The 22,692-nt window shown below is 51.2% G+C and overlaps 1 protein-coding gene across 50 annotated transcripts in view; it reads right to left on the bottom strand.

Annotated features, from left to right (window-relative positions):
• SUN1 (Sad1 and UNC84 domain containing 1) overlaps positions 1 to 22,692 on the bottom strand; it is a 61,481-nt gene that overhangs the window by 20,409 nt on the left and 18,380 nt on the right. For 6 of the 50 annotated variants that reach the window (XM_034963435.2, XM_034963448.3, XM_034963421.3 and 3 more), the window contains 14 exons: positions 17,862 to 18,050; positions 14,009 to 14,193; positions 12,910 to 12,936; positions 12,619 to 12,801; positions 8,244 to 8,441; positions 7,256 to 7,339; positions 6,826 to 6,936; positions 5,343 to 5,441; positions 4,779 to 4,872; positions 4,155 to 4,213; positions 3,870 to 4,012; positions 3,204 to 3,413; positions 1,801 to 1,887; positions 513 to 556 (listed from right to left, as the gene is read on the bottom strand). In XM_034963435.2, the coding sequence (XP_034819326.2) occupies positions 513 to 556; positions 1,801 to 1,887; positions 3,204 to 3,413; positions 3,870 to 4,012; positions 4,155 to 4,213; positions 4,779 to 4,872; positions 5,343 to 5,441; positions 6,826 to 6,936; positions 7,256 to 7,339; positions 8,244 to 8,441; positions 12,619 to 12,801; positions 12,910 to 12,936; positions 14,009 to 14,193; positions 17,862 to 18,050 (1,713 nt within the window). Of the gene's footprint in view, positions 1 to 512; positions 557 to 1,800; positions 1,888 to 3,203; positions 3,414 to 3,869; positions 4,013 to 4,154; positions 4,214 to 4,778; positions 4,873 to 5,342; positions 5,442 to 6,825; positions 6,937 to 7,255; positions 7,340 to 8,243; positions 8,442 to 12,618; positions 12,802 to 12,909; positions 12,937 to 14,008; positions 14,194 to 17,861; positions 18,051 to 22,692 lie in introns of those variants that run through there. The other 44 variants (XM_034963438.2, XM_034963422.3, XM_034963429.3 and 41 more) reach the window with 24 other exon arrangements.

Here is a 22,692-nt window from a genome sequence, read left to right as displayed (position 1 = left end):
ACCGTGACACGCCCAGCACAAATCCGGTGGTTCTGGAAGCAGGTGTCCTGTCCACCAGGGACTGCCGTCCAGGAGCAGCAGCAGAGATGAGGCTGAGCTGTAACCCCGCCCACCTAGATGCCAACGGTGCCAGCGGAGGCCCGGTGCAGAGCCCACCCTGACACCCACCATGGCACGGGCTGCAACATGGGCCTAGACCTACTCCCTGAGGTTGGTCCTGCAAGGACCCTGGAGATGGAGCCCTCCAGGTCACAGCGGGGGCACGGGCAGCACCTTTGAGAAGTGCTAACTACAGAGGTCCACGCCGCGTGGAGGGGGATGTGGCAAGCCCCGCAGGACCCCTCTGTCCTCACGCAGCCCAGCAGGAGTGTCTGTCGGCATGAACCTCAGGGCCTTCAGGTGACCCTCGGGGGAGGCCGGCCCCGGGTCCCCCATTCATCACTCTGCTGCCGCTCCACATAACCACACACACACACCAAAGACAAAAGTGAATGTTTTCCAAATCCTCCTACCTGATTGTTTTTTGCTTGGTCTGTTCTAGTTCCTTCTGGATGGCCTAAAAAGTATGAGAAATAGTCTACTGACACACGTAAGTTATATATTAACTTTTCATAAAACCACACACTTAAAACTCCATTGATTTATCTGGAATACCCCCTTTAATTCAAAGTCCAGATCTGCCTGTGGGTGGCAGGTAGGAAGCGTTCATTGAACATTTCAAAGTAACCTTCATTACATGTGCACAGAAAGGAGCACAAATCACATGAGAACGGCCTGGCGGGCTCAGAACATGCAGCTCCTGTAACCAGCACCCGGGTTGGGAGTCAGATCCCTGTCACACCTCCAGAGTGTGTTCTAAACGTGAAGGACAGGGACACGGCAGAGGCACACATGAAGGTGAGCCGTGCTGGCCTGTGCCATCTGCAGCAGCACCACGCTGAGTGCCAGCGTCAGCCCCAAGTCTCACTCCACGGAGGTCTCCACAGCCCGGCCCAGGGCAGGCAGACAGAGGAGGAGGCGCCCCGCAGACCCTCTCGGGCGGACACAGCTGGAGGCGCCCTGCAGACCCTCGCAGGTGGGTACATTCTCGCCTCTGCCTGCTCCTCTCAGCCCACCTCTCCCTCCCAGGTAAACCCGCCTGATCTCACAGGGTCCAAGATCCAGGAGTGGGTCCCAAGATTCCCAAAAGGGTGTGGCTACATACAACCCTTAGACTCACCATGCTTCTCAATGTAGTTCAATACACACATGCACCATGTGACACGCCAGGCTCTGTGTCAAGCACCAGAGACACAAAGAGCCGGAACCTGAGCCCGACCCGACTCCCCATGGCTGAGGGCAGCACAGAGGCCCAGTCCCTCCCCTGGCATTCCCAGCAACGAATGGTCCCGGCCTTCCCACCCAAAGCTAGTGCTGTCTGTCAAAAGGTTCAGGTCCTTTATCTCCCCTCTGAAGACACTGCAAGGTGGGTGTGTGGCAGCGAGGAAGCACCCTGGAGCCGGAAAGAGCTGGATGGGAACCCAGAGGCCGCCTGGAATTGGCAGAACCACCTCCTGGCGTGTGCAGCCCTGCTGTGTGCCCTCGAGAGACAGGGGGATGCGTGAGTTACATGCCCGATTCAATGTTAGAGCCCCAGAGCCGCTGCCACACCAGAGAGAGAACAAGTGTTTCTTTCCATTTTACACAAAACAACAGCAAATAGCCTAAAAAGAGGAACATTAAATGACCAAGGGCTTTAAAATATTAGCCATAGTTGATTTTCTTTTTATTTTAAAAAAGCGTAAGGTCAAAAATAAATACCTCAGATTTTTCTCTCAGTTTTCCCAGAATATCTTCCAAGTGTGAGATACGCACTTCATGTTCTTGGTGAAAAGCCATAAAGTCAGTCTTAGGAAAGAGAAGGAGTGAACAAATGATGGAGAAAGTTAAGCAACAAAAACCTGGCAAGCCAGGCCAAGGCGTTTCTACACGGAATATCGACAATCAGAGAATCTGTGATCGCAATGTGGCACAGACCCTAAAGGAATAATCCGCTTCATAACAACATCCTTATTTCAGCCCTGACTCTAGAGATCTTTATTTATATATATATTTATTTTAAGGTTGCACTCCAGCCTGGGCCATGGGTCTCCTCTGTGGTTCATTGCAACCTCCACCTCCTGGGCTCAGGTGACCCTCCCGCCTTGGCCTCCTGAGTAGCTGGGACCACAGGCCTGAGCCCAGTGCACTGACACACCAGACCAGGTGAGAGCCCAAGGCCCTCACCGTCTCCAGCACGCCATCCAGCGCCCCTGGGGCCATCGTGGGACGTGCTGCATCTGTGCTGTCCAGCAGGGCAGCACCAGCCACTCATGGCTACTGAGCACCTGAAATGGGGCCATACGAGTGAGAACCTGCATTTTAAAATTCTGTGTGGTGTTGATTAACATAAATGTACACGGCCATATGCGAGTAGTGGCATCCTCCACTAGGCAGTGCAGACGCAAACGTGAGCCAGAGGCTCGGGGGCTGAGCGTTAAACGCTGCGCGCGCCGCCTCAGAGGGAAGCCCTGCTCTGCGTTCCAGTCGCCGCCATGATCACACCCACAGGCACGTGCTAGAAGATGGCTTAAGAACAGGCTCAATCCGTGCTAAAGTGAGCTCAGGCCACACACAATTCACACACAATTCAGTTTTCACGCAACGGTTCTGAACAGCTGTCGGCTGTTTTCTTCACGAGAAGGCATCCTCTGAAGCAGAGGTTCCTGGGTCCCCCCACGCGATCCCTACAGTGGGTGGGAGCATCTCAGGCTGCCTCTGAGAAGTGCATCTGGGACCCACGTGAGACGGTTTGTGTCCATCTCAGCGGCTGTCCTGTCTGCAGGGACAAAGCGCCATGACCTGCCACTAAGAGGGCAATCTGGAGAACAGGACAGGAAAGACCACGGTTCTCCACGACCGCCAGACTTCCCGCTTGGGGTTATCACACGTCTCCCGCCCACCATTTCCATGTGCGCTGTGGAACCCACAGCTCCTGGTCATCGGCAGACGACAGGAAACCCACTCCCTCTCCGGCACACTGCTCTCAACAACTAAGAACAGAAAGGGCAACCCCTTTTCACAACGGCACCTCTCCTGTCCCCTCTGTCTCCCAAAAGGAGAGAACATGGCACCCAGAAGCGCGTTGGTGTCACCGTGGAGCCTGGTAGCCCGGCAGCACCCACCTCCCTCGGGGGCTGTCCCACAGCGTCTCTGACCGATGCTGACGGCCCGGCAGCGCCGCCGTCCATCTGGTCCACCCGAGCCTGCAGCTTCTGAAGCAAAGCGGTCAGCTCTCGGAGATTCTCGCCATGGTGGTGGCACTGTCCAGACAGAGAGGCCACCTGCTGCTCCACGCCACTCATCCAATGCCATGGAAGAGCCTCACTGTCACCCTGAAATGGCAAGAGAGAAATGAAACCAGGTAGTGAAACAAGCATGAGCACAGAGTCAGTTAAACCTCCAAACAGTGTCCTACAGCAAGACACCAGCTCTGGGGCGCACGGCACACGAATGGAGGAATCCACAGAAACCCGGAGTATCAGGTTTGATCCTTACATGGCTGACTATGGGTGCTTCTCATTTTCTTCTCTATACTTTCTGTACTTTGTACAGTGATGAATACTATTATGTTTTTAAAATTAAAACTAATTGAATCATGACAGTACTTTAAATGTGCATTTGAACTATCCTAGAACACTTAAGGAGCTCCAAAGACTTGCTTATCTGACATTTAAAAATACTTCTTACAACAGGACACCTAACTGAAGTGCCTGGCTCACAGCAGTGTGGAACGTCCCTGAAGACCTCACATGTGCAGTGCCAGCTGAGAGGCCTTTCTACCCTCTTACCTGCAGAGGCTGCTTCAGGCGAGAAGTCGTGGGTTTAAACACGTCCTGGGGGTCATCCACCCACTGTGTTCTATGCATGCTTGCCCAGTTCAACACGGGCAAGAACGAAAAGAAATTGCCCTGGCCCCGTAAGGAGAGACCTGCTAAAAGAGAAGAACCACCACACACACACGGGTACACCACGCTTCTCAAAACACGGACTTACACGCTCATTTGTTTCCACTAAGTTACACGTATGTGTGTACCGCTTAGCCATCGGAGGCAACTCAGCCAGATTTGACTTACCTAGTAAAAGGAAGAGTGGGATGAGCAAGACTAAAAACTTGCAGATGTTTCGAAGGCACCTGGGAGTAACAATGAAAACCTTTGACTTAGAAAAAATGAAAGTCAGGGTTCCCCAATCTGTTTTCCCCCTCTAGACAATTGTGTGCAAAATCCACCCCCCGGTATTAGAAAAGCAGTTACGGTTTTATCTACAAGGCTTCTGATGCCTTCAGGAGAACCTTCATGTAAAATGGTGTCCTTGAGACCTACGTTACCAACTCTCTGGTGCTGTGGGAATGGCCTGAGCTACCCTGAGTCGCTGCCCCTTCGGATCACCAGCCTTCTGAGGTGACTGATGCCACTGGGAACTGCAGCAGGGCAGAAGCCTGGACCTGGGTCCCCCATCCTGCCCAGGCCCTCCCAGCTGCCTCACCTCTGCACATTTGTTTTCCTTAATGATATCTGCTTTTCTTATGTCACAGGTTGGTTTGAAAAATAAGAATATAAAAGCACTTTTGTAAAATATACAAACACTACGCAAATATAAGCTAAATCCTTACAAAATAACAAATCAAATGAGAGCCTGCAATTGGCACAAAATTGGTTCCTTAAAGCACCACGCTGACATGATATCCATTTCCTTACCTGGTAAGAAGAAACACATTCAGCCAAGAAATCAAAGTAACAAACTGGTACCATCCAATCCCCAGCCACCAGAACACTCCAGAGGCTGCCTTCCCTACAAGAGAAAACACCAAACGTTCTAAGGAAATGTTTTTAGGAAAACCAAGCACCTAAATGGACCATTTCTGTGAAGGCCAAGCTAGAAGCACATGAAGATGAAGCTGGAGGTGAAGAAGTTCGGTGATGCTAGTCACCACGGCAGGAAGCAAGGCAGTAACGTATCATGCTGATGAACACACAGGACAGAATGCAGGAGAGGAAGCCCCAGACCCATGCATTCTCTGCACCGGGCATTCAGGCAGCCGGACTTCCCCCAGACCCAACCCCAGAGAAACCAAGGGCGCTCATGCAGCAAGTACAGTCAGTTAACATTGCTACGTCATAAAGAACGAGACATGTTACGCCAAGGGTCAAAGCATGAGAGCCTAAATGAGATTTTTACTTGGTTAGGTAAATCATCGAGTGCAGGTGCTTAGCTGCCAGAAGCTCTGGAGAGAACGCAACACAGAAACCCAAAATAGCCACCTGGAGCAACCACGGCCAGCCAAAGGGCCGACCACGCCGTCCTGGACACGGCCTGGCCCGCAGCTCCGATCCTGCGCAGAATCTGCAGCAAGAAGTAACCTGTGCAGAGAAGACGTGTGTGGCCTCAGACAGACGCCAGGGACCAGCCTCCGCAGTGACAGCACGGTGGGGACGCCCAAGCCACACACTTCACCAAAGCCTGCGTCGGTGGGTCAAGAGTCTCCTCAAAAAATACGAAAAGCCAAATAACTCTTGTAAGTGCTGGCAATATTGCACTGACAAGACCACTTGAAAAGCTCAGTTCTATTTTTTAATAGTTTTCACTCACTTCTGCCTGCAGATACTTCAGGTGTAAAATGCAGATATCTCCTAAAAACCCCAGGGGGCGGAGGTTGGAAGCCACCCTACAAATATTGGCCATTGTTGCCAGCACAATTTATATTGGGAAGATCATACCATATTTTAAAGCAGATTGAAATTCCATAGACACCTGCAGTTCATATGTGCTAGGCGAGGAAATAATTACTTAAAGACCAAAATTAACATTATTCTAAAGGCTAATATTTTCTAGTGAAACAATGTTTCAGAATGGTAACACAGCACTGCCGGATGACGGAATGTGCCACAATCAACTTAGTATCAAACCTCACATTACAAAAAGCAGGAAACTGCTCATGAAATCTGTTTTGTTCCAGTTTTTTTTTTTTTTTTTTTTTTTTTTTAATTTAAGAGACAGGGTTTTGCTATGTTGGCCAGGCTGGTCTTGAACTCCCGGCCTCAAAGTGATCTACCCGCCTCGGCCTCCCAAAGTAAGTTTTGTTCCAGTTCTCACTGTGGGTGGTTATCTCCTCACAGTGACTTAACACCTGCTTGTGAATTCCTGCAACTATGTAATTACAACATGGTTGACATGCAAAGAAATATGGCTTATGAGAATTTAAAAGAAAAATCAATGACTTTATGTTTATTCATTAGCAGGTGAGACAATTATTTTTGAAACTAACTTTTTTTTTAAGATGCCAACAGCACTTTGGGAGGCCGAGGCGGGCAGATCACTAGGTCAGGAGATCGAGACCATCCTGGCTAACACAGTGAAACCCTGTCTCTACTAAAAATACAAAAAAATTATCTGGGTGTGGTGGTGTGGTGTGCGCCTGTAGTCCCAGCTACTCAGGAGGCTGTGGCAGGAGAATTGCTTGAACTCTGGAGGTGGAGGCTGCAGTGAGCCAAGATTGCACCACTGCACTCCAGCCTGGGCAACAGAGTGAGACTCTGCCTCCAAAAAAAATGTACGAGGGAGCTTTTCGAGAGAGATTCACCCTGTTTTAAACCAAAGTTAATACTATTCCTGTCAGTTTTTACAGCAAGACTTTAAAGCACTTGAATTCCAAGCACAAACCACACAAGACACAAATAGCATGGTGACAGGGCGAGATGAGACGGAGACAGGGCGAGATGAGACGGAGACGGGGCGAGAGACAACCTGCACATGCCCAGATGTGCCAGAGGGTCCCTGCCCGACCGGGCGGCCGTGGCGACTGCGAGTGGGCGGCTGTGTGCGCGTCGAGGTGCCTCTTGCCCTTACAGTCGTCGCCTGCGGGTGTGGTGACAGGCAGTGAGTGTGGCGGATTCACAAGCAAACTCTGTCCATCTCAACTGTGCATAGCAATGGCAGTCTGTAAAAACTGGGAAACTCAATTACACACAAGACAGTCAACAATCAAAGCAAATGCGATCTGGTGGCTATGAGCTTCTGTGATGAGGGCTTAAGCAGCAGCTCCAACAGCCCGTCGTCATCAGTGAGGACCGCCATGTCACACAGGCCGTTCATTCTCTACTGCTAGTACCCAACATGACAGCGTGTGGGACCAACTCCACGACCGACGCCCACAGGAAAACGAAGCCATACTTACACAGCGCTTCCCCATTTACACTGAGGTGGCCATCCTCTCTGAGAACCTCTCTCACATTCATTCTCCCATAGTAACTGGCATGAGCTGCAACACACGCAAAAGAGGCTTAGGGAACTCACCGACGCCAAGCTCAAGTGCTTCTCGCACCCTGATGAAGTCAACATGATCAGAGGATGTGCAAGGCTAGCCACTTCCACAGAGTTCCCACAGCCGATGGCTCCTACCACACAGGTGAATGCCGCTGACAGGGCCCGGGCCATGAGAAGAGACGTGAAAGGCCCCCCACCCCCTGGCTGAATCGTGTGTGTGGCCCAAACAATACAAAGATTGGCCTGCTTAAAATAGTTCTGGGTTGGGCGCAGTGGCTCAAGCCTGTAATCCCAGCACTTGGGAGGCTGAGGCGGGCGATCACGAGGTCAGGAGTTGGAGACCATCTTGGCTAACATGATGAAACCCCATCTCTACTTTAGTAAAAATGCAAAAAATTAGCCGGGCGTGGTGGCGTGCGCCTGTAGTCCCAGCTACTCGGGAGGCTGAGGCAGGAGAATCGCTTGAACCCAGGAGGCGGAGGTTGCAATGAGCCGAGATCAAGCCACTGCACTCCAGCCTGGGCAACAAGAGTGAAACTCCGTCTCAAAAAGAAAAAAAGTTCTGAAAAAACAGGTTCTAAATACCACTCAGGTAAAGTTTTTGCTTTAAAAAGGTAATAAAAATCAAAAGTTGAGCACATTAACTTTTTGTTTAAGAAATAACTTTAAAGATGTTTCAACACTGATCAGCTCTGAGGGAACCGAACCACACACAGAACAAATGAAAAGTTCCACAAGCTCCCAGGGATGCAAGATCCAGAGGGGGAAGCCAGGAGAGGGCCAGCACCAAGACCGCAGGAGGAGGCAGCGAGGGAGGCGCCTGGCGAGGAAAGTCACAGCACTTTCTCCACCGCGAAAGTGTGATTGGTGGAAAAAGGAGGGAAAAAATATTTAAATACCTTTTGATTCATGGCTTTTTGACTTATAGCTTTCGGATTCACAATCTTTTGATTCATGAGTTTTCAATTTGTAATTTTCTGATTCATAACTGAGCTTCATTAAAACCACTTGAAAAAGTTGAACTAAAAATGATGAAAAAGATGACGCAGTGTATCTGGCCAGCCACAAAATCCTATTCACGTAGAAAGACGCACCGCCTATTAAAAAACCATGAACATGCATTATTTCTTCCCATAAAGCCAATATCTACTTCCTGATAAGTCAGGTAGCCAAATTATTCATTTCAGGCACTTTTAGAATGGACACCAAAGATAATCACTTGGGGAAGAGCCCAGCTGGCAGTGGACAGGGGACCCTGGAGAGGGCGCTGCGGAGCAACCCCCAGGGGACCCCGAAGACTGGACTGCGGAGTAACCCCCAGGGGATCCTGGAGAGGGCACTGCGGACTAACCCCCAGGGGATCCCGGAGAGGGCACTACGGAGAAACACCCAGGGGATCCCGGAGAGGGCGCTGCGGAGTAACCCCCAGGGGATCCCGGAGACTGGACTGCGGAGTAACCCCCAGGGGATCCCGGAGAGGGCGCTGCGGGGTAACCCCCAGGGGACCCCGGAGACTGGACTGCGGAGTAACCCCCAGGGGAAGGCCGCCAACTCCGCTGACGCACTAGCAATCATCTATAGAGTATCCGAGCCGTGGCCACTTCACTCCAATGCTGTTTACACATACACTACGACATTCAGATACTGCCAAACAGCCATTTGCTTTGTACCTCTGACCCACCAGCTTAAGAATGGGACACTGGAGCACCAGAATCTCCTCCTTTGCTATTTATTATTTTTATTTTTAATTTTTTTTAGAGATAGGGTCTTGCTCTGTGGCCTAGCAGTGGCATGATCATAGCTCACTGCAGCCTTCAACTCTGGGCCTAAGTGATCCTCCTGCCTCAGCCGCCCAAGTAGCTGGGATTACAGGCGCTGGCCACCATGCCCAGCTGACGTTTTGTATTTTTTGTTGAGAAGAAGTCTCACTGTGTTGCCCAGGCTGGTCTCAAGCCTCCTGAGCTCAAGCGATCCTCCCACCTCAGCCTCCTGAGTAGCTGGGAGTACAGGCACATGCCACCATGCCCAGCTAATTTGTTTCTGCTTTTTTAGAGATGGGGTCTTGCTATGTTGCCCAGGCTGGTCTCAAACTCCAGGCCTCATGTGATCCTCCCACCTCCGCCTCCCAAAGATCTGGGATTACAGGCATGAGCCACAGTACCCGGCCTATTTTTTAATTTATTTATTTGAGACAGGTCTCACTCTTGCCCAGGCTGAAGTGCAGTGGTATGACCTCAGCTCACTGTAGCCTCAACCTGCTGGGCTCAAGCAATCCTCCTGCCTCTCAGCCTCCCAAGTAGCTGGGACTACAGGTACATGCCACCTCTCACTTTAAAAGATACAATGTGTGTTGGGCTGGGCATGGTGGCTCATCCCTGTAATCCCAGCACTTTGGGAGGCCAAGGTGGGCGGATCACGAGGTCAGGAGTTCAAGACCAGCCTGGCCAACATGGTGGAACCCCCGTCTCTACTAAAAATACAAAAATTAGCCGGGCATGGTGGTGGGCGCCTGTAGTCCCAGCTACTCAGGAGGCTGAGGCAGGAGAATCGCTTGAGCCCGGGAGGTGGAGGTTGCAGTGAGCTGAGATCACACCACTGTACTCCAGCCTGGGCAACAGAGCAAGACTCCATCTCAAAAAACAAACAAACAAACAAAAAACTGTACAGGCATCAAAAAGAATAAAGTTAACCTCAATTAACATATAAAATGAAAAGAGATGCTAAACTGTGCATATACCGTGATGGCATTTCAGGAAAGACAAAGCCAGAACTGCACAGTTCTGCAGGTGCCTAGGAGAACCCCGGGACGGCCACGCAGCACCGGGGAGGCCGACGAGAGCCCCGGGACGGCCACGCAGCACCGGGGAGGCCGACGAGAGCCCCGGGACGGCCACGCAGCACCGGGGAGGCCGACGACTCCCAAGCCGCACACGTTAATGGTTCATTTCATGTTATCTGAATTTTACCTCATTTTAAAAAGCGTAAGAATTCCCACTCAATTATTATCATTAGCAGTGGTTCCCCCAGGAGATGGATTGGGTGGGGGAAAGGACTTATTTTATCTGCACTACTGAAAGACATTACAGTGAGAATTACCATTAGTACATACACAAAAAACAAAAACAAAATGTGGAGGGAAAATTTATACTTAAGGAAAGCTATACTTATTTTAAGTAAATATGATTATGCAAACAATTCATGCAATCTGACTATAAGTATGTAGAGGGGAAATTTCTGGAAGTGTGTTTTTTTTTCTGGTGTGGCAGCTTGTAGGTGATTTTTATTTTCTTCTTTGTGCCTGATTTTCCCATGTTCTTTGATAAACATGTTTTACTCTAATACAGGGCGATACACTAGTGTGGGCCGCACAAGTCCTGGCCTTTGTCTGAGAGGGCAAGGCAGGCGTGAAGCCCAGAAACCCCGCAGGAAGGATGGGGCTTGTTTTCTCCCCCAAAACACCCAAGACCAACATCCTCGGGGAGGCGCCACGACACCGACATCCGAGGGGAGGCGCCATGAGTTTCGGGAAGCTACAATCCACACCACACCAACACCTTTTCCATCTAAAGATACACTCAACCGCAAGGCTGAGCTTGGGCCCTGACCGCCAGCATACTGTCAGTCACAGAGAGACACACATTTACTACAACATGCGTAGGGAGACCTTCGGAAAACAGCACGTTTCGGTAGCTTCTCTCAATTATCTGTGAGCCTCCTTATTCTGCCATAGTAGAGTGTATGGAATGTGCTTTTATTCTGAGAAAAATGTTATGTTCAACCTATCAATGGCATGCTTCAAAACACAGCCTCAATAAACAATGAATACACGGAATCCTTGTGCGTGTCGATTAAGCTACGCCACGGCTCACGTGCAGCACCCGCGGGGCCCTGGGGTGCCAAGTGCTCATGGAGGCAGGTGGCTAAGGGGGAGCACCTGGGTCAGACGCCTGGGTTCAGCTCCAGGCTCCCCCACCTACCTGCGAGCCTCCTGAGCTGGCTAAGCCCTAGTTTGCTTGTCTGTAAAAAGGGGGCTGCCGTGATCACCCATGAACAGTGCCTGGCGCAGAGTGGCCGCTCAGCGGTGCTGGTCCACATGGAGGAACCCAAGCAGGCACCGTGCACAGTGCTGTGAGGGAAACCCACGTGCCGCCCTGCTCCCGCCACCTTTCCCGGCCCCTTTCACACTTTCTTATTGTGCTGTATTAACACTAGCAGTGTGCATTACACCACAGCAGACACAACCACAAGTGAGGGCCACGAAGACAAGATGGTAAAAACGAGATGCGAGAAATCTTAGGGCAGAAGCCTTCGTCCTGTCGCTATCCTTCATTATGTCCGGTCATTTGAATAATACTGGACAAACGCCCCACGTCCTGGGCAATGCCAGGCTCGGAGTGGATAAGACAGACCAGGCCCTGCCCTCCTGAGGCTTCCAGCACCTCCAGGCACAGCAGAACGTGAGCTCGAAGGACAAGGTGCTAAGGGCTTGAGAACGAGGCAGCACCCGGCCCGGCCGAGGGTCCCAGCCTCTTCCTGCTGCAGGTGAGAGAGATCCTGGGCCAGGCAGTCATGAAGGGCACAGAATCCCAGCCCCGCAGGGAATCCCAGTCCCGCCTGGAAGCCGCAAAGGGGCCTGTGGTTCTGTCTCTCCTGCAGGCCCGGGAGGAGGCCCCCCGCGGTGACACCCACACTCTTGCCCAGTCGCCTCTGAGGGAAGCCCATGTCCACATCAGGGGGTTCCCTGCAGGGACTGCTGCTGTCCCAGAACAAACCAGAGTCACGTGTGTCCTTCCCAGACCTACAGGTTCTCTGAAGGCCCCTCCATCACCATAAGCACAGGGCTAGCGACCACGGGAAATGTTTTCCCGACACGAACACTGGCATAACCACTCTTCACAGGACAGACCAGAGCAGCGTCCCAAAGCCACTCCTTCAGTATGTGTGAACGTCTGTGCCGTTTTATAAAAATAAAGGTGTGCATCTGAAAGTGACTGTAGTTTTATTAGTTTCGCTTACGTAGAAATTTTCTTTTGCTCACGTCAAGTCCAAATTTATAGAATTTCAAATACTTTTAGGTACAAAATTACTAACCACATAAAATGTAAACTAGAAGAGGACAGGAAGGACAAAGCTGGTTTGGGGTGTACTTCTTATGCTTTCAAGGGATAATTTTAAGTCTCCAAGACAAATAGTGCAGACACTGAGACTTACAGAAAGGAAATATTAAATTTGGAAAACACATCTTTTTCTGAGTTTTAAAGGACTGAGACTTACATTTTTGATTCCTGACCCTAGAATAAACTCTCGACACGGGCCCGGGGGCCGCGGGGTGCGCCGTGAGCACGTCCTTGCGCTCGGACAGCATGCTGCAGTTGCTGCAGGAGAAGCCGTTGTGCGCGGAGGCGGCGGCGGCGGCTCCCACATCCCCGTTTCCCTGAATGGCAGCTTTATTTCCACCTAAAGTTTTCAAACAGTAGATGGAACCTGTTTATCACAGTCTGCAGATATTTAACTAAAACTTCTATTTTGAAAAGTGTATGAAGATAAAAGGACTAAAATAATTACCTTTAAGATCACCATCATCATCAAGACCTAAAAAAAAAACACACACACACACATTTTTGCTGTTGAGCTCAGCTTATCAAATAAGAACAAAACCCATTAAAAAATGTAAAGGTTACAATGGTTAATAAATCAGCATTATGGCACTGGTCACAGTTTATTTCCTAAAATGCCTCCAGATATATGCAGATACCATCTTCTGACTGAAGGTGAAAGCTTATCCTTGAAGAAAATACAGACAGACGGCAGCACACACAGCACCTGGCCTAAGGAGGAAAGCAGAACATGAGGGAAGGAGACGAAAGCCCATCTATCTTCTCACAGCCCGCTCAGCGAGGCACAAGCCTCAGCAGCAGCAGATGCCTCTCTGTTGCCTGGTAACCACTCTCACTAGCTGAGCAAAACAGAACAAACGCCAATACCAAGGCTTCCCAAAATTAGCACACGTGATCTCTGGAACTAATCTGGATCTTCTAATTGTCTCAAAAGGGCCAACCAGAACATAAACTGAATGCAGATGAGCGGCTGGGCGCCCCTTACCATGCTTCCCTCTCCATGCACAGCCTTGGGACCCCATGCTCTCGCCAGCCAGGCTGTGGCTCCCACTGCCCAGACTCCACGTCAGCCAAGTCTGAGCGCCAGTGCCTCACCCTGCAGCATTCTCTAAGAACTCTCTAACCCTGGCTGCTTCACTGCTTAGAGCTTTCTTGGAAACACACTGAAGTTTTTGGATTGTCTTTGTTCAAACATCCTACAAAAGTAATGCATTTATAAAAACAGAGTTATAAGATTACTACCTGCTGCTTCATCTCCCCATTGTAACTAGTCACTACACGTTAGCATAACCCAATGACCACCCGACAAGGCGCACATGGAAGCAGCTTCCAAGGAGCGTCCTGATCAAGTCTGAGGACAAGCCTGGAACCTAACTGATGCTCCTACCAGCCAGTCACGCAGCAAACCCACAATGTGGCCACAGCCTCCCTCTCCCTAGCATAAACCGAGCAAACCGACAACCTGGCCACCGCCTCCCCTCTCCCCAGCATAATCTGAGAAACACCCCAACTGTAGGTGGGACAATCTGTGTCTCGCAGGGACTCACCCCAGAAGTGGTCCACTGTAGTCTGTTCACGAATCCAAGACTCGTCCAATACAGGAGGCCGTCGAGTCACAGCATCCTGCAGGCTGACAGTGCCGCCATGGCTGACGCCAGAGGACGTGACCTGCCTTGACACGTGGTTGATACTAAAAGCTGATTTGTTTGTGCTTCTGCGCTGTTTTGCTGTTCTAAGAAGAAAAAAAACCAGCAAGTTTATAGATCTTTTCTAGCAAATACAAAATGATTACATTTGACCAACACAAACTCTTAATCTGGGAATAAACAGCATTTTAAGGCAAACCATTTTCCTATGCCTTTTCTGCTGTAATGAATCAACTGTTAATATAAAAAAGGAATTTTTGAGCTGGGATCCAAGAACTCCCTCTAAAATTGTAAACACAAAATAGTTTCCAGGTTATTTTGGGCACCATGACCCCAAGTGGTTAAAAGCTAAAATAAACTAGAAATTAAAAAGATCTGAAAATAAAAAAATCTGTGATTTATAAATTTAATCCTCCCCTTTTCTAAAAACGATTTCTAAGTTGCTGGTAAAGATGGAATTGTGTTAAGTACAACAAGAATAGGTAGTCATGGCCAGGCGCGGTGGCTCCCACCTGGAATCCCAGTACTTTGGGAGGCCGAAATGGGCAAATCACGAGGTCAGGAGATCGAGACCATCCTGGCCAACATGGTGAAACCCCATCTCTACTAAAATACAAAAAATTAGCTGGGCGTGTTGGCGGGCGCCTGTAGTTTCAGCTACTCGGGAGGCTGAGGCAGGAGAACGGCGTGAACCTGGGAGACAGAGGTTGCAGTGATCTGAGATCACGCCACTGCACTCCAGCCTGGGTGACAGAGCCAAACTCCGGCTCAAAAAAAAAACCAAAACAACAACAAAAAAGAATAGGTGGTCATAGGCCAGGTGCGGCAGCTCACGCCTGTCATCCCAGCACTTTGGGAGGCTGGGACAGGCGGATCACCTGAGGTCGGGAGTTCAAGACCAGCCTGACCAACATGGAGAAACCCCATCTCTACTAAAAATACAAAATTAGCTGGGCATGGTGGCACATGCCTGCAATCCCAGCTACTCGGGAGGCTGAGGCTGGAGAATCGCTTGAACCTGGAAGGCAGAGGTTGCGGTGAGCCAAGATCGCGCCATTGCACTCCAGCCTGGGCAACAAAAGCGAAACTCTGTCTCAAAATATAAGGGCCAGGCGCAGTGGCTCATGCCTGTAATCCCAGCACTTTGGGAGACCGAGACAGGTGGATCATGAGGTCAGGAGATCGAGACCATCCTGGCTAACATGGTGAAACCCCGTCTCTACTAAAAATACAAAAAATTAGCCAGGCATGGTGGCGGGCACCTGTAGTCCCAGCTACTCGGGAGGCTGAGGCAGGAGAATGGCGTGAACCCAGGGGGCGGAGCTTGCGGTGAGCTGAGATCGCGCCACTGCACTCCAGCCTGGGCGACAGAGTGAGACTCCGTTTCAAAAAAAAAAAGAATAGATGGTCAAAAAATAATTTCTGCATTCATATTGACCACAAATGACAACAGGAAAGCCGTCAGATGAAAACACCCTGTGAATGTTACCACTGTCAGGTAGGGGGAACCCAGGACGATGAACAAGATCCTCCCCTTCGAGGGAAGCGTGGGAGGCCAAAGGCAGCAGTGACACCCGGCAGAGGGAGGACAACGGCCACAGGAGCGTGGCGTGGCAGAGCGCGGCATGGCAGGACACCTGCAGCACACTTGCTCTCCGTGGCAGGACACCTGCAGCACACTTGCTCTCCGTGGCAGTACACCTGCAGCACACTTGCTCTCCGTGGCAGGACACCTGCAGCACACTTGCTCTCCGTGGCAGGACACCTGCAGCACACTTGCTCTCCGTGGCAGGACACCTGCAGCACACTTGCTCTCCGTGGCAGGACACCTGCAGCACACTTGCTCTCCGTGGCAGGACACCTGCAGCACACTTGCTCTCCGTGGCAGCACACCTGCAGCACACTTGCTCTCCGTGGCAGCACACCTGCAGCACACTTGCTCTCCGTGGCAGCACACCTGCAGCACACTTGCTCTCCGTGGCAGCACACCTGCAGCACACTTGCTCTCCGTGGCAGCACACCTGCAGCACACTTGCTCTCCGTGGCAGCACACCTGCAGCACACTTGCTCTCCGTGGCAGGACACCTGCAGCACACTTGCTCTCCGTGGCAGGACACCTGCAGCACACTTGCTCTCCGTGGCAGCACACCTGCAGCACACTTGCTCTCCGTGGCAGCACACCTGCAGCACACTTGCTCTCCGTGGCAGCACACCTGCAGCACACTTGCTCTCCGTGGCAGGACACCTGCAGCACACTTGCTCTCCGTGGCAGCACACCTGCAGCACACTTGCTCTCCGTGGCAGCACACCTGCAGCACACTTGCTCTCCGTGGCAGCACACCTGCAGCACACTTGCTCTCCACGCCACTGGGAGACGGAGACTGGGCTGCTGTGCCACCCTGGTAACTGGGTGCTTGACACGGAGCTACCCAATGGGATCTGCTGGTCCTCAGCTGCATCATGAACTCACATCCTGCATCTCCAAGGGTGAGGCTGGGAATCGAACTCTTTGCACAGTGAACCCCCTAGATGACTGTGGTGCCTGTGGAAGCCACCGGCTGGGAGTGGCTGTTCAGATCCCAGGCAGTTCTCCACCCATCAACCACTCCGCCATCGCTCTTAACAGCCACCGTCTTCCTTCTCGAGAGAAAGATGACTGGAACGGAAGCTCTTCTTCTTACATGAGCAACATAAAGCTGTCACTTTTATTATCCCTAAATGGCACAAAGATCTTGTAGACTTTTGTTCCTTCTCTGCACAGAAGTGGGCACGTGGAGAGTTCAGAGATCAAATGAACTCGACGAACGCAAATATAGGTAAATAACCTAAACTTTATGTATTTGTCAGTTAACACACAGATTTTTAATAAAGACCTAAAGAATGAACTGGGCCGGGCGCAGTGGCTCACGCCTGTAATCGCAGCACTTTGGGAGGCTGCAATGGGCGGATCACCTGAGACCAGGAGTTCGAGACCAGCCTGGCCAACATGGTGAAACCGCGTCTCTACTAAAAATACAAAAATTAGCTGGGCGTGGTGGTGGGTGCCTGTAGTCCCAGCTACTCGGGAGGCTGAGGCAGGAGAATCTCTTGAACCCGGGAGGCAGAGGCTGCAGTGAGCCAAGATCACGCCACCATTGTACTCCAGCCTGCACAACGAAGTGAGACTCTGTCTCAAAAAAAAAGGAAAATTTGCCAGGCGTGGTGGCGGGCACCTGTAATCCCAGCTACTCAGGAGGCTGCGTGCAGGAGAATCACTTGAACCCGGGAGACAGAGGAGGCAGTAAGCTGAGATCGTGCCACTGCATTCCACCCTGGGTGACAGAGCGAGACTCCGTCTCCAGAAAAAAGAATGAACTGGACACGGAGATCGTCCACGACAGCATGTGTAATCTGTAAGATTCCCTCCTCTTTACACATGTGGTAGGACAGCTGTCGCTGAGCTCCCACCACAGGACCACAAAGCTTCCAGACCTGAGTGCTGGCACTGCACGTGGCGTGCACCAGCGAAGAGAACTTGAAACAAGAACAGCAGAACATCAATACTAGACAAGCCACACAGATTCCAGAGTTCCTTTCAGTCTTTATTTGCAGCAAACTACCACTTTATATGGCAGGTTTGTGTGTCTGTACACGCACATACACACACATATCCTTAAGCTCGAGACAGGGTGTGGCTTTACAGACCAAAAAGTATGGAAGCTTGGTTTTAACTGGTGTTAGAGATCAGATGGAGAGGAAGTGCAGTGGTGCTCACCTGGCCGCTCGGTTCTTCAGGGAGACAGCGCTGCTGGTGCCGCTGTTGGCACCCACAGCCTCACCATCCCCCAGGGTGCATGCTGTCGTGGCCAGGCGCAAACTACGGCGGGACATCCGTGGAGAATCAAATACAGGGTCCAATTTGTGCTCCGTCTCAAAATCCAGAGCATCTGAAGAATAGCTGGAACTAGAAGGAAAAAACTCATCAGAGGTAAGCAGTGCTTATAGCCCCCATTCTGAAACAAAATGAACAAACCATAAACTGAAAGTGCAATGTACTGTGGATTTTCAAGAGCAACTATTACTCGGTGACAACCTCACTCTAAAGCAAACGTACGGTGGCACAGAGGTCAGCCAGCACCAGCTCCTGACATCTGCCCCAGCCAGTCTCCCTTCACATCAGATGTAGGACTGTATGGTGGCACACAGGTCAGCCAGCATCAGCTCCTGACATCTGCCCCAGCCACTCTTCCTTCACATCAGATGCAGGACAGCACATTCCCAGATGCTGGGGCCCAGCGTCTACAACTCACCCTAAGAACTGCTTGAGGGCATATGCTAGAGCCCTGAGTCCCCACCTACGTCCTTGCTATAAACACATCAGAGTGTGTTTCCTCGTCAACACTATGCGGACGTGAGATTTAATCCAATACACCAGTGCGCTGTAGAATGAATCCACGCAGGAGAGGAGGCCAAGTGATCGAGCCGTCAATGCTCCCCTTCTAAATTTAGAATTTATCTAAAGGCTTCAGACAATTCACAACTGCTTTGAGCCTGTGACCAAAAGACAGTCACGTCCAATACCTTCCATATAATTATTCAACTAATGTAATTAAATAAAAAGATGAGCCAGGCACGGTGGTTCACGCCTGCAATCCCAGCACTTTGGGAGGCCCAGGCAGGAGGATTGCGTGAGCCTGGGAGTTTGAGGCTGCAGTGAGCTATGACTGTGCCACTGCACTTCAGCCTGGGCAATCAGCCTGGGCAACAGAGCTAGACCCTGTCATACGTTCATGACCAACAGTAAGTTAATACAAACTGCTTTGAGTCACTACACACAATTTAAGAAAGAGGTTCTTCTTTAACTTAGAGGCTGAGGTGGGGACAAGAGAGAGACTGCACTAAACTATGTTGAATGCTGATGACTGTTATGAAGCCAGACAGAATTTCAGTGTCATCTCAAGAAGGGTTTGTTTCTAGCAGAATATTTTACACAATTGTGATTCTAGTTTAAGAAAACCTGTGAACCCAGCCACCATCCGTAACATGGTTCCTACAGACAGGTATGCCCAGAGCCCTGCAGGAGGACACCAGTGTCCAGTGGAGACAGGAGGACACGGATGCTGGCCCAGCACCATCCCAGGAATCAACACAGCCCAGTAGGCTATCGTATTAAAGCCCTTTATTACCTTTTCTGCAATGTTTGGGGGAACATAAAATTTCAAACGGAGGTCTCCAGTCTAGGATTAGAGAGAATTAAGTAACAGAACAAGGAGACAAGACTGACAAAAACTCTGAAGATAAGAGATCTCACCTTTAAGAGCACTAGGCCTTAACGTCTCTCTCTCATTAGTTATGCACTGTTCTTTTAAAAATGTGTTATTTAGATGTACTTTGTATCAAAAGATTGAAAAAAATTGACTCCAATTGAAAACCAGAGACAGATACCAAGCATCCCTGGACCCACAGCACCTGCCCGACAAAGGCATACGAGGTTAACTCAGCTCAGGGGAGCCGGACCAAAAGCGGCACAGTCCACGTGTCTGAGACTGACGTGCTTCAGACCGCTGCTCAGAGGGTGACGGCTGTGCCCTGACACTGACTCCAGCCACGGACCCCGGCTCGCCCCAGCTCTTCCAGCCACGGAACCCTGCTCACCCCAGCACTTCAGAGCCTCCACGACCAGGGCTTCAGCTCACGAGGGTTCCCCAGCCCACTGTCCTGCTGCCCCAGGGGGCCTGGCACTCTCCCTGCCAGGACAGGGTGGGCCTAGACGCTTTCTCTCAAGCTCACCATGTTGCAGGTGTGAGTGCGTCATGATTCGCAGTCCCCAGGTCCTCAGGCCATCCATGCGTCGGGGGCCATGTGTGCCCAGCCCTCAATGGCCTTCTCAGACCCCCTCCATCCGCCCCATGTCTGACGTCACCACCTCCTTCCCTCCAGCTCTCGGTCTCTGTCAGAAATGCCCTGCATTTTTCTTCCCAGAAAAGCCAGATGCCATCAGAAAACTGCCTCCTCCTTGACCGCGCCCATCCTTTCCCTCTGCAGGGGTTACCTGCATGTGTCAACCTGACTGGGCCTTGGGCGCTCAGATAGTTGCTCCAACATTATTCTGAGTGTATCTGTGAGGTTATTTCTGGATGACAGTAACATTTAAATTAAAACCCTAGGAAAGCAGACTGCCCTCCGGTCAGCTGAAGGCCTGGACGGAACACGAAGGCTTCAGTAAGAAGGAGCCCCTCCTGCTGGCCAGCCTGGACCTGGAGCGCCAGCTACAAACTGCCTTCAGACTCAGACCAGAACATGAGCTCTTCCATGAGCCAGCTGACCTTCAAACGGGAACTATACCATGCTTCTCCCGGGTCTTGGGCCTCTGGACTTGGCCTGGAACTTACACCATCGGCTGCCCTGAGTCTCCCCTTGCCAACTCAACCTGAAGATCTTGGGCCTTGCCAGCCCCCATGAGCCAATTCCGCATAATCAATCTATTCCTATGCACCTATTCATACGTTGACTCATGTTCTACCCTGACACACCCTTCCTGCCTGCTGCGATGGAAAAGTAATCCCGAGCCAAGCCTGCGTGCTCTGGATGGAGTTCCTCCTTCCCTCCTCTCTCTCTGCAGGAGGCCCTTCCTCGTTCTCCTACATCTTCAGCTTCTCTACTGGCTCCTGACCACCAGCATCTAGACACACGCTTGGCTCACCCCATGGTAAAAAACAAACAACTTCCCCTCAAAGCCACGCCTCTCCACCTCCCCCAGCAGCCGACAGGTTGCAGCGCCGGCTAGTTTCGGCTCGCTCCTTGCCCCGTGGAGGCTCTGAAGCGGCTTCTGCCAGGCCCCCCGGCCTCCATGGCTGAGTTGCCCCTTCTTCCCGCCTGTCCAGCAGCATCTGCCCCTGCTGACAAGTCCCCCATTCTGGAAACTCTCTTCTTTCGGCTTCCACAGCCAACACCCCCATGAGAGGCTGGATGGTGGGACCCTCATGTCTCCAGCCCCCCTGGATCTGAGCATGGGCAGCAGCACGTTGGTTCCGAGGGCTCCGAGAAACATCCTCCTCTGACCCTGAAGTTCAAGGCAACCATCGCCAATGGCTGGATTCTACTGCGGGTGGGTCAAGCTGACAACATCCATCAGCCTCAGCGCTAACAGAGGAGACACGTCAGACAGCACGGACTCAAGCTGTGACAGGGAGCTACATCCTGTAACTCCATCTGTCACAGAGTCACGCCAATAAAGAAAGAAACCAAAAAATGACTGCACTTCCAGACTTAACTACCAGTTGACAAGAATTACAGATTGAGATTTAAGAGGGAATCACCCAATGTAACATGAGGATCCTGTTTAGGCTAATTTAAAAAAGAATTAATTGTGAAAGAGAAAATTCAGGGATCTGGGATATTGGAACACTGACTAACTACATTAAGAAGCCCTTTTAAATGACTGGGATGATAGTGGTATTTGGGTTATTTTAAATATATCATTATCTTTTAGAGACTGGCTTTAAAGAATCCAGTGACGTTCCAGGGGAAGTTGAGAGTAAGTGTTCGGGCCCACCCTGTCCCAGTGAGGAGAGTGCCAGGCCACTGGTGCAGGACAGCGGGCTGGGGAACCCGTGAACTGAAGCACCAGTCGCAGAGGCTCCGAAGTGCTGGGTGGGGGTGGAAGACCCGCATGCATCACTGGCGAAGCCAGTGGCCGGCAAATGGGCTTGTCACTATTCTCTCAACCTGCATATTATCATTTTCCAAAAGAGAAAAAAAATTTTATTTTGTTTACTTTTTGAGACAGAGTCCCACACCGTCTCCCAGGCTGGACTGCAATGGTGTGATCTCAGCTCACTGCAACCTCCACCTCCTGGGTTCAAGCGATTCTCCTGCCTCAGCCTACCAAGTAGCTGGGATTACAGGAGCCTACCACCACACCCAGCTAATTTTTGTATTTTTAGTAGAGACGGGGTTTCACCATGTTGGCCAGGCTACTCTCGAACTCTTTACCTCAAGTGATCCACCCGCCTCAGCCTCCCAAAGTGCTGGGATTACAGGCGTGAGCCACTGCGCCTGGCCCCCAAAAGAGAAAAAAAATTTAATTAAAGAAAGTGAGTGGCCAGAATGCTGGACTATCCTTTCAGTGTTTACTGAAATTGCTAAGAATCAAGACAAGGGTAGTGATGGAGACAGAAAGCCATCAGGAACGGCCGCTCCACCTTCCAGCTGTGCGGGGAGGGCTGGAAGACAAGGGGAACTTTCAGAAAAGAGGCCAGGGCTAAGAGGAGCCAAAGGAAAGGAAACAGAGAAGAGTGTAAGGACCCAATGTAAGGCCGGCCAGCTGAGGCGGCAAGGGCTGCGGGAGGCCAGCCCGGGACCAGGAGGATCCAGGCACTGATGTCCAGACCAGCCCTGAGGCCCCCACCTCCAGTCTCCGGCTGTGCTCCACGGGCCTCCACTCATGTGAGGCGGCTGGTCCTTCCCTCTGGTCCTGATCCAGAGCTGGGCCTCCCCGAAGCACTCCGGCCATCTCCTGGACAGCCCCTGACCTCTATCCTGCAGCAACCTCAGAGAGCCCCCCACCTTTAAATCCTTTCAGGAGTTCCCAGTGCCCAAGAGTC

This window comes from Pan paniscus, chromosome 6 (assembly GCF_029289425.2).
Source record: "Pan paniscus chromosome 6, NHGRI_mPanPan1-v2.0_pri, whole genome shotgun sequence".
Taxonomy (NCBI): domain Eukaryota; kingdom Metazoa; phylum Chordata; class Mammalia; order Primates; family Hominidae; genus Pan; species Pan paniscus.
Note: the sequence above shows the minus strand (reverse complement) of the source record. Positions and strands in the feature narration are given on the sequence as shown.